Source organism: Convolutriloba macropyga, chromosome 3 (genome assembly GCF_964194025.1).
Source record: "Convolutriloba macropyga chromosome 3, txConMacr16.3, whole genome shotgun sequence".
NCBI classification, from domain to species: domain Eukaryota; kingdom Metazoa; phylum Xenacoelomorpha; order Acoela; family Convolutidae; genus Convolutriloba; species Convolutriloba macropyga.
In genome coordinates, this window is record NC_134470.1 from 31,996,160 (window position 1) to 32,008,682 (window position 12,523).

Below are 12,523 nucleotides of genomic sequence, written 5' to 3' on the forward strand. Positions count from 1 at the left end.
ACCTGTCAGTTATTAGACCAAGAACAACGTTTAGAAAAAATATCCGACAGATTGCCAAAAAATAGCCGCGATAGACGCTTGTGGCCTTCCATGGAATTGAAACAACAAAAGAAATAAGATAGACAGATTGACCACCAGTCCTTTAATAGACCACTACTTTTTGGGTTAGATTCGGACTGTCATTTTTATGAGACATACGCTCTACAGGGAACAAGCCCCAATAGAGCTTTTTCAAAGTTAATATTCGAAATCAAAAGCTCAAGACTAACACTCAAGATTTAGGGCATATACGTTTGGCACTACTTAGATGCAAAATATTGATCTTTAACTAGTAAATGTTCATAAAAGTTCATTAAAAAAGTTCAGAAGTCATTTTTTTGATGAGGCAAGTAACGCAATTGACCTAAAAATGACGTCATGTACACAAATTAACTGCAAAGCAGTAGACGTTACTGAAATTGAAAAAGTCAATGTTGCAAGACTCATCGAAGGAGACAAAATAAGAAAAACCACGATGTCCCCAATAATAGCCACTATCGCCTCGCGTCTATTAATAACAATAGAGACTGCTGAAACCTTTGCTTGACTTTTTGAAAACTACATTCTCAAAGTTAAAAAAACATTTAGATGCCTGATATGATTTAAAGCAATTGCGACATTTCCTTACTAGATCATACAACTTTATTAGAGCATTCCAGATAAATCCAGATCTCAAATGAAAAACAGTGAAAACAAAAGTCAAAATGACGCACGCCAATAAAACTATCTCAAACCAAATAATTTATCTTCCTTCATTTTAACAGCAAATTGAATTTATTGCCCCATTATTTTGGGTGGCTAAAATGACAACTCAAATTCGACTCATTGATATTTGACTTCTCAAAATTAATTCTGCGTGAAATATTAAACCTATATTGAACCATTATTTCATTCCAAAATAATTAAGATAGTTAAAACGAGAGGCAAGCGGTTGACTTTGGTAGTATCCAGCTGGGGCTCAGGGATGCCAGCATTAAGGTTGTGGGGGGGGGGGGGAGGGTGGAGCGAAATGGGGGAGAGGGTTGGGAGGACTGAAAAAATGGGGGGGACAAACCGCCAGGTGGGTGGACGAGGGAGTGTTGGGGGTGTGGAGGCACGGAGTGTTGGGGCGAGTGGATGGATCGCAAACTACTAAGGCGTGAGGCCATAAGAGACCTGCTCACACTCAATGCTCTCCGGGCTTTGGGAATTCACCTGCTTATCCCATTTTTGAGGACTGTCACGCCCCTATTTCGTGCCTCATAGTTACGTGATGTTTTCTCTATAAAAATCCATATAAAGTGCTATTATTTAGTTCATATTCAGATAGATGGCCTGAAACCCCTTATTTAAGTTTATTAAAAAGAACCTCAGATTGACAGCTTACAGATAAACATATTAAGTACCTAAAAGCCTCAATATTTACCTCTTAAGTTCCCTGACGATGAAATTGTATAATTAATAAATAACTTCATGAGAAAATATGTACTTGGTGAAGTAATTATGCTGATAAAGTAGGTGCTAATACGGAAACTATATATGTACTTAAAAAACATCAAGAGACGTACAACAGCCGGAAATTTCCCAACTTGAAGATCAGTAAATATTTGCAAAGGACCATTACAACTCGAGGTACAACTCTGTGGAACCCATGATCACCAGAACACCGGAGAACCAGCCTGACAATCAGTTGATAACAATCTCTTGAGACCTCACAAAGAAAACTTCTTGATGAATATTATTGATAAATCTCGTTAAGATAATTAAAGATTGAACTGGAAAAATCTTTATAAAACTCTGAGTTACAGCAAGCTACAGTAGAGTGAAATAGAACTCCGTGAAAAGCTATTAAAATTCAAGGCAACTAGTGGATATATCACGCATTCGAACCGCTCAATAAAAGGCTATTACTAGCTAACTTTATTCAGAATATATTCGCTCAAAAATTGCACTATGAAACAACTATAACAAGTTCTTGTATAATGCCAATAATTCAAGTTAATTACACTGAACATTAACCTCAATAACACCACGAGGAACACTCTAAAAGTCAGTACGTAACAAGGACAAAAAGTTAAGGGTCAGACAGGATATTGATCAAGCGGATAATCGCACTAAAAAGATCACAGGACTAATATAATCGCTACAAACTTTGTTTGAGAGCAATTAATCATCTCTAAAACTCCAGATATCGCTACTAAGTAATCACTACGAAGCTTACATTGTGTGTAAGATGTTCGACTACAGTCTCTTGCAGACCATTGTAGAGCCTGACTCCATGCTTGTGCAGCACCATTGTGTATGCATTGCGGTAGAGCTCCTCGAAACTAAGACCAGAGTTGTTCTTTTTCTGGATCTCAATGATAGAGTCTCTCAACAGCTTCCAAATGTTGTCCACCAGCTGATCGTCCATGTTCATTGGGAATGCCTGCAAATTTAACCAAGTCAAACATTTTAAAATTATAAATGGCCGATACCTTGAGTCAGAATCAGCATCAGCATCCACATCAGAATCAGCAACACAATGAAATGAAATGAAAATACAAACACCGTGCAGCTCAAAAAAAGGTTCAACTAAAAACGAACAGTATTCGCCCTCAAGAAACCAAACTATATCATTTGTTTCTTTCGATGTTGTCTAGAACAGAGGCTGACGTTTCCCATCGGAGAGTAGAAGCGGATAGTAAATCAAACTCGCTTTTAAGCTCGCAAATATCAAAACAATGTAAAGCACAATGTACTTTATTCGGTCGTGAAATTTTAGTTTTCACTTTACTGCCATTGGCTTATCAGTATACATCTATTCAATTAAACGTTCAGTTTAATGAAACTGCATCCAACAGTAAACAATCGTCATCACTCGCAGTTCACTCACTTTGATGCGCATACTGGATGACTGATCTTTTCTGTTGCCCCTGGCCCCGCCCATACCTCCCGAGGAAGCTGCCGCCCCTTGACCCCCTCCTCCCGAAGCACTGCTCGACAAACGCCCGTCGCCTCTGCTCATTTCATCTATCTGAAAATGATACGTTCAAACTCCTTACATCATTTTCGATATTTGGAGATTTTAAAATCTTGTCAGATTTAAGCAATCAAGTAATACATGTCACCAACTTCTATTTCATAAATCAAAACTGTCAAATAGTCGAGGTTCATTGATATTCAACTACTTCATTTATACCATTGCTTAAACTTGAAGGCCTGGGTCTCAATGTGATTCAAGAAAGTGATTGAAAAATTGTTTGCAATCGAAGAAAAATCCATGATTATTGTCTGCAGTTTATTCTACCAGAGTAAAAAAATAGAATGAAACGTTCTGAATTACGTTGTCAGATGAGACAACAACTTCTAAATTAACATACACACGAAAAAGATTCAGACGCAGCAGAAGTAATGCAAAATCTTAAGATTTGAACTACCGTGATCAGGGTCCCAAAAAAATGAGGAAGTCCCGTTGCGAAGTTGAAAAACGTAATACCAATCACAATCATAGAATAAAAGGAGAGAAGGTAAGACCGCTGGAGCTTGATCTGTAGGCCTTCAGCATCGAACTGCAGACGAAAATTACATGTTAATAAAAAACGAGTCAAAAATCAGTTGGTTTGCAATTATAAAGGTTTAATCAGGAAATTTTCTGTTTTGAAAAGTTTTGTTATTTTGCCTTGTATTCCTGCACGAACAGTACTTAGATATTACAAACATAGCTGGCAGATTAATAGCCGAAATATCTTCACAGTCTCAAAAGTATAGTAAAAGAAAAAGACCCTTTTTATTAAATGCTTAGATGTTATATTTTGATACTTTTTGAATGTGTTTAAATTATTGCTGATTCAATTAGCTACTCTCAAATACGCTTCAATTAGAGACACGTAGGCTCACTTGACCATGTCTCTATGTAAACAAGGCGGCTCGGTAATGTGCGATGGCACATAAGGTTCCGACCCCGCCCATCCACAATTTTGGCATAATTGTCTACCAAATGAGAAACAGATGGAAAAACCCAAAAAATATTTTTTGCGAATCCCAAAAAAGTCCAATTCTTTTTCAAAAAAATTCTGTATGAACGATAAGATAGCCTCCATAGCAAATAACTCAGTGGAGTAAAAATTGATGCATTAGATTGCTGTAATATGTCAATACTAAGAAAGCGAGTCAAGACGAACAGCAAAATCAAACAACAACAACAACAAACATTAATTACATCAAAAAATTTATGTCCCTCTTAAAAACTAAATTTAATAACCAAGTCAACATACCGTCAGATAAACCTAAAACTAAACAAAAATAACCTATAAATCACCAGAAAACATATGCGACCAGTCCATAAAAAGGTTTGGTAACAATTATACAAAAAAGAACAAAAACAGTAAAGTAAAAAAATTAACTTATTTTTTTTGAAACAGTTAACTACAAAGTAATAAATACCATTATGAATCAATTAATATTACCACAAATTTACGATTACCACTGTTTCTATAGAAGGGCATTAGGACCTGTCCTTATTCAATTTTTTAAAGCGGCTAAAAAGAACAACAAAAAAACAAACAAAATTTCAATTGAAACTTGCCAGAAAACGCTGTCTAAACCGTCAAGCCATATTTTGGCCCTCAAAATAAATTCGATTGCGCCTTCTTCAAACAGCTATAATGTATTACATGGCCATTCATTAGTAAGACTAAGTAACAAGTAGACAAGTGCTAAAGTAATACTTTTTTTTTGCGAAACAAAATTACATTCAATGTCATGAAAGGCATTAATTACAAAAAGAACTATTTAAATAGGGTTGTATATTCATGAAAAAGAAGCCCTCGAGACCTGCAATTATTCAGAATATTTCTTGCATCTACAAAAAGAACGTCAAATATGACAAAAATCAAATTAATTTACTTTTTTTTGTGAAAAACCAGTGTCGAAGCCAGTAAGGTCATAACAAATTCTTTAAAAAAAGATTTTGGGACACCAATCCCTTTTATTCCCTTGACACCCATAATGTTATATTTACCTGTAATTAACTAACGAGATTAGGTAACAAAAAGAAACATAAAAAGAACAAAATTTCGAAATTGAAGTTTTTTTTTTAATTTTGGAAAACGATTGTTTTCAAAGTCATGAAAGCCATCAGCTATCTACTAGTATCAGAATATCGGTTCTTCTATTTTTCCATGAAAAGCCAATGAAAGCTATCACTATACAGGAAATTTCATACGACCGAAACGACAAAGTATAAATGACAGTTAGAGACAAAATTAAAAAATTCAATTGATTTCTTCAAGAAAGAGGCGTCGAGGCCGTTAAAACGATGATGTATATCTTTCAGGATTCTATTATGTTCAATTGTGCCTTATTCTGAATGCTAATAAGGTGACATCAGAACTGTCAATAATGTGATAATGTGACAAAATTAGAAAACGTGAAAAACTGGCAAATATCAAAACAAACAAAAATCTGAAATCATGTAGTATCAAACCCAGAAAACATTAACTTCAGGCTTAAAACTGCAACCGAGAATAAATGTTAAATCAGTAGAAAGAAGAAGCAGTCTTTCTTTGCTGCCACTAAGCTGGAAGTTGAACAAATTAAGAAAAAAATAGAGGAAAAGTTAATTAAGCCATTATTTATTGAAAAGTCAATTATTTTTTAAAAAAGAAACGACCATAAACTTTCAATTAAAAAACTAAATACATAAGTTTGGAGCTGCTTAGCAAGCGAATTGGTTGGACCTATCACTCCTGAGCTTTGATTTGATATGTTCTGTTCTTTATTATTAAAAAAAGTCTTTTTTTAAAAAAACGAAAGACCGACTGATTACAACCCGATTTTTTTTTGGATTGTAACAGTCCAAGAACGGCCCAAAACTAGCCCTGCTAATACTTATTGTCCGTTAGGAACAATTGATTTTTCGAATGTTGTAGATATAGATAATTTGTTAGTTGAAAACTAAAATAAATTCTGCATTTTGGATAATCAACTAGTAAAGTTAGCAAAAAAAGGCAGTTTTAACTACAGTGCACTCTCAGCGGACTCTAAAGTAGAAATAGCCCCCCTCTGAGTCTACAAAGATTGTATGAGTGTTGTTTGGGGGTGTACTGTCGGCAAATTTAATCAAAGTGGACTAAAGTAGCTTATTTCGTGCTGTTTTTGATGAAAAAGGCTAAATTTTGAAATGTTTATCCAGATTTTTTGACCAAAAAAATTAAATCAAAACAATCAACAATGCTTGTTCGTCTTCAAAAATAAAATCAACGACACTATTCTTAAAAATTATAACAAATTTTAGCAAAATTGACGAAAATTTAGGCAAACATTCCGGAAAATGTGAAAAAACAACGTGAATTCACTCTACTTTTCTCAGAAGTTTAAACCTCGATAACTCCCTGTAGAAACCGAAAATTAAAAAAATCTTTTTAATTCCATATTCTACGCTGGACGAGCTTTCTAATGATACCAGTCTCAACTCTCTACGATGAATATATCGATCGGCGAAAATTCACGGAACAAAAAAAAACCCATTTGAGTATATAGTTCCTCCCCCCCAAGAGGGTCGAAACAATAAAAGTCAATTTCAGAATGAGGTAATCATTTTGAATGAGCAAGTCATATGGTCGTAACCAAAATCTTGAAGACAATCTGAAAAAACAAAGCCGAAAGAAATCCGGAAGCGAAGTAACTCGAAGCGTCCGATTTTCACAAAAAATCTTAATTGCAAACGAAACCATTACTTTTTGTCTTAAAACAGAAGCTCTTTACCTCGTCAGATTTGATCAAACAATTTGGTAAAAATTACACCGCTCTCATATCGAGAAAGACTTGAGCATTGACATTTTTGGAACAGTTTAAACTGAAAACAATTACCACATAACCCCGTACTACTAAAAACGCCACACAAATACAGAACAAGACATAATTTTGACTTGAACAACTTACTGAAATCTTGATATTGCAAAATTGCAACATTATTAAAAACATTTGGTAACGTTGAAAAATGGCGATAATTCTTAGGATGGTCAAATACTGAAAGGCTCAAAATATTGACACATTTGAAAATTGTCATGAAATAACTCATGATACTATTTTTAAAACTACAAATCTATCATCAACTCTGGGATGAAAAAGACTCAATGTTAAAGCATGAGAGACAGATAATTCTTCGAAACTAAACTAAATCTTTCAAAAAATAATTTAAATTTAGGACTCGACAAAACACGCATTTCCCAGTCATAGCAAACAACACAAAAAAAAAGATATACTTCTTTCTTGTAGTCGATAACATAGACAGAATGTGTTAACTATTGCAGAATCAAGTTTCCCATGAAAAAGACAAAAGAGACAGCAATCTCACGTTATAAAGCGGCGTTTGGAGAAGAAATATCCATATTCACTGCTTTTGTAAAAGAAAGACCGCTTTAAAATCCAAAATCGAGATATCAATGGCAAAAGCCAAAAAAAATTAGCAAAAAATTGAGAAACATGTGCGCATTTTACACTTGAAACTCATTGTCAGGCTCTCAAAAACTCTGTGGTATCAATTTCAGAGGGTTACATACTGATACAAAATAATTCCACGAAAACTTGGGCGAATTGGACAAAAAAATGGCTAACAGTCGTTATCTATATGCGCAACTGTGTCAAAAAACCTTTTTCAAAGTCAAAAAATTATTCACTACAAGCAGCACATGATCAAAAAAATTTCTGTCGCTCAGAAAAAAAAGTTGACATGGCAATTTTACTCACTTTTGCTTTTAGATCAAAACGCCGTCTGAACGAAGTGCTTCGGTAAAAATACAGCCGGAAGAATTCCGGAAACGAATCGAAGATATCTTCACCAAAAATCAGCCTGTCAAATAACTAGTTTCTGATGGCAGGTAACATCAAAGAAGAGGAAAGACAACTTAATTGAAATGAATTGCTCATATAAACGCGGAAAAGCCAAAATAAGGACCAAAAATCCAATTTTAAAAGAGCGAAAAACTAAGAAATTTATTATTAAGTTTTATCAATTTTTTGTCTAAATTCAAAGAAAAAAATTGCTGAGTACTAATGAACCTGTTTTAATTTGTAATAAAAACTGCCCAAGAGCATTAAGCCTACATTCAGTTACAATTAAAAGCAATAAAAAACATTGGGCCAAAAATCGTTAAAATAGCCTTAAAACCGGAGAATTAGTTGATAAACCTTCAAAACTCCCTTTAATTACCATAAACCTTCGAAACTCTATCAAAAACTTATCAGAAAATTATATCTTTAGTCTGAAATAACCTTTCAGACGAAATAGAAGACTCGAAAATCAAAAGCTTGAAAAAGCCGCACGCGAACAAAAAAATTGCTCGCTTAGCGAAAAGTTTTGTACACCTACATTTCTCTCTCTTTGAAAAGAGGGCATGATCAAAAGAACCACTCTCGTTATTCCGCTCTTCGAAATTATTCACTAAAACAACCGTTTCAAACTTTACTCCTTTAACTTCCGGTTTTCCTGCTCGCTCACTTAAAAAAAACAGAAAACCAAGAAACCTCTTAGAGTCTTATAAACCACAAGAAAACCAATACTCCTCTTTGCGGCTATTAATAAACGAGAGGTACCAGAAAGCGGATCAACTGATGATCTAACGGTGTACACTCTTTCTGTTTCGCTTGAATGTTTACATATTTGTATGCAATACTTTTTGTTGTATTATTAGAAACAGAAAATGAACAATTTATTATTATTAGTTGGCACTAAGTTTTATTAAAGTAGACAAACAATTTTTGCCAGCAACATTACTCGTGCGTGATCAAGAATTATTCAGTCAAACGAACAGGCATTCTCCAAACAGAATTAAATTTCATGCAAATAATTCATCTGGAAAGCTGCATGAAGCAAAACTAATTGAAAGTCAGCGTGAAAATAAAGCGAAAAAATACTGAGAAAGAAAGAGCAGCGCAAACACGGAATAGAAATTAATCTCATGATCCTAGAAAAACAAATAACTCGAGCATGAGAAACCAACAAACTATTAAATTCAATTTTTCTACAAAAAATCTCATCGAAAAACTAATATAGATGAAACCGTTAAAATTAACGCAGTGAGAGAAAACTTCCTTTCAAAATCGGTTCTAGTCTAGATTGAGGTTTAAAAAAAGTGTCAACAAAAAGCTCTATAATCCTCCCGAAGATGTTCTAGCACAAATCACCGTTAAAATTCGACTTGATGTGACATTTTTCTCCTATATAGCCGGATAACAATGTAATTTTTCAATTAATTTTCTTTCAAAAAGTTGAAAACTTTGCCCTGTTTTTCACCTAGAAGCCTTTTTTGAAAGCTTTCGCACAATTTTTGAAGGAAAGCTCAGCGAGCTATTTGAAATGTGCTGACAGTATCATGTACCGTTTTGGGTTCAAATGAATAACAATCGATTAAAATGTTATTCTCTGTAGCTTACTTGTTGATCAATGCTCAGATTTATGGTACCCAATTCATCCATAAGGACAGGGAAAAAGTGCTTCTCATTTATACTATTAAGGTACCAAAACTTTTTTGTTAGTTCAACTAGAGGGCACCCAAACTTTTATCATAAAAAAGGCGAAATCAAATTCTCTTTTGAACATTTCTTTTTTGTAATCCTGGTCGCTACAGCGAGAATCAAAAGAGGACGGTAATAATGTTCCTCTTTTTAAATATGCTATTGTTCAGCAACAGAACTTCTGCTTTTATTCATCGTACAGAGTTGTTAGTTGTGTCATTAGAAAGCTTGTCAAGCGTAGAATTTCAAAAAAAAAAATCCGAATTTTGCTTTCTCCAAGGAGCAACGGAGGTTTAAAGTTTTGTAACGTTCACATAGCTTCCGTTAACGAATAGTAGCGATAGCTCGTAGATCTCTAGTCTCAAAACGATAGTAAAAAACAGACCAAAAAACAGAAACTTCTCTTCATTACATGCTAAGATGTTTATTTTCATTAAGAACCTGTATAAATTATTGCTGCGTCTATTAGCTGCTCTTAAATTACCCTGCATTTTAAGTGATACACATTCACTTAACCGAATCTCTTTGAATTAAAGTGAAGAAGAAAAGTCGATTTGAGCGAGGGAGTCATTTTCGAGTGAGGTAAGTCACGTCTACCCAAAAACCTTAATCACGCGAATGAACAAAAGAAATGAAATAACTCTGTCCACTAAGAGTTGAAATAGACAGCACACGCGTCATTCGGATGAAATTGCTTCAACGAATAAACAAAAAGCAGATGTGAAGAGATTGTGACGTCATTCTATTGTAGCAAAACTCTTGACGAAGAAATAAAAAACAGCAGGACCAGTCTGGAATTACAATTCAAAGAATTGAAGCAACTCAATTTAACAGTATTAGCCTACCTGAAAGATCAGCCTCCGATAAAAAAATAATAAAATCAAGACCTCCACGAAAGTAAACAAAACACTACAAAAACATAAAACAAAAACAAATTTTCCAAAAAAAGTGTTATCGAAGTTCACACAATGAGCATCTTCAACACAATAGAAGTTTAGACCGCAAATACGAACCTTGCAGAAAACCACTGCAGACAATATAACAGGACACCGCTAACGACATTTGGCAAAAAAGAATTTTACCAATGTCACCGAAAAAAGTGGCATCAAAGTCACTGAATCACGCAACAAAGACTTATATTCTTCGACATCCAACGCACAATCTATCAGTACAAAGAACATTACAACTTCAATAAAAACAATTGGGGGACTCCGCAACAAAAGAAAACAAATGCAGGCAACCAAAAAAAAGTTGAAAGCAAATGGTGTCGAAGCCAACTAAATTACTAGCAATCAATCTAAATAGAAAATAGATCCAATTTTGCCTAATTGAAGAGCAAAGGAGACCTAACAAAATTGATACTAAGCGCCAGGACAACAAAAAACAATTACAAGAACAGTCATAATCCAAAAAAAATCATTTTTGAAAACATACCTAAATGTCATGCGTGCCAAAGTCGATAAAAACTCCAGCTTTGAATTTAAAATTGATAAATTCAACTAAGACTAAAAAGAAAGCTAATGAGATTAAGTGACAAAAACTACGAAAAAGCAGAATCCGAGAAAAATCTTTTTGAAAGCAGGTGGTGTCAAAGTAGTAAGAACTGTTTGATAAAAAAAAATTTAAACATAGCTGGCAGATTGCCAGAAAATAGCCACAATAGCTTCGTAGATCTGCAGTCTCAAAAAACAGTAAAAAAGGCAGACCAAAAAAATTGCCTTTTCATTGAAGGCGGACATGTTATATTATGATTAAAAATCTGTTTTGCTGTCTCTATTAGCTGCTCTCAAATAACCTTCATTTAGAGTGACACACAGCCATTTGACCTTATCTCTTTAAACAAAAGTCAATTTCAAAGTGAGAAAGTCATTTTTGAGAGTGAGGTAAGTCAACTGTGACCAAAAATTTAATCACGCGAATGAACAAAAAAATTGACGTCACGCACGCACTTCAGTTGAAATTGCGTGAACAAATGAACAAAAAGAGCAGATTTGAAGTGCTTGTGACGTCATATGGTCGTAACAAAAATAGCGACGAAATAAAAAAACCAAGAGAAGGCCAATAATAGCCCCAGCTATCGCTGTGAGGCTAATAACAAGATAACAAATGCGAAATATAAGCGAATCCTATAATCATATAGAACTGTCTATAATGAGACTAAATGACAGCACAAAAAAGAACAAAGGAAAATTCAAAAAAAAAATCACATACATTCTTTCGAAAACAGTTGGTGTCAATGTCAAAGAGATTAATTTCAGCTTAAACCAGTGAATTTATTTAAACATGTCTCCATTGTACCATTGAAAACTTTCATTGATGAGACTAAATAACAAAATAACAAAAAAAAATGACAAAACAACAGGCAAAATCCATAAAAATCTCTTTTCTTTCATGAAGACAAATAGTGTCCAAGTATTTGAAAATCATTGGTTGCCTTTGAGGGGTTTAAACAAGCATAACTATGCGTTATTAGAACATACGCATTCCCTTTTAAAAGCATTCGCACAGAAAATGAAACTAGGAAAAGCCAAAAAAAGAAGCCAGATTGCCGCACGTGAAAACATTTTGATCTCGAAAACCGAAAATTTGTTTAAATATCAATCTCTCACTTCAATTTAAAAAGCACTTCGAAAAAAGTCTCGCTTTTCAACTATTCGATTGTCGCTGCTCTTACCACTCCAGTTTTACTAAAATCACTACAATTTCTGATTGCCAGAAAAGGTTTTAAAAAAGTGAACAGATGATCTGAAAAAAGACAGCAAATAACTCAAATTCTTTGAAATGTTACAAACCACAGGCCAATAAATACCCTACTTATCACTTTGCGGCTATTAAAAAACGATTAAAGAGTGAGTGAGAGAACGGCAAAATAGAAGGAAACAAACCGCAACAGACGAGAGCGCGAAACAATTTCATTGACCGCATTCGATCCTTGAACCACCGGCTTTCTAGCAGCAGGCATTAATCATTCGTCCAAGTAGCCTTGTTAGCAATGAAAATCTCATAA

At 34.3% G+C, this 12,523-nt stretch overlaps 1 protein-coding gene across 1 annotated transcript in view; it reads right to left on the bottom strand.

The window, feature by feature from the left end:
* LOC142336153 (cullin-3-like) overlaps window positions 1-3,049 on the bottom strand; it is an 81,608-nt gene extending 78,559 nt beyond the window's left edge. Inside the window, exons 1-2 of the mRNA XM_075384752.1 lie at window positions 2,894-3,049; window positions 2,240-2,446 (exon numbers count right to left, since the gene is read on the bottom strand). Of these exons, the coding sequence (XP_075240867.1) occupies window positions 2,240-2,446; window positions 2,894-3,025 (339 nt within the window). The 5' untranslated portion in view covers window positions 3,026-3,049. The remainder of the gene's footprint in view (window positions 1-2,239; window positions 2,447-2,893) is intronic.
* Window positions 3,050-12,523: the final 9,474 nt, after the last annotated feature.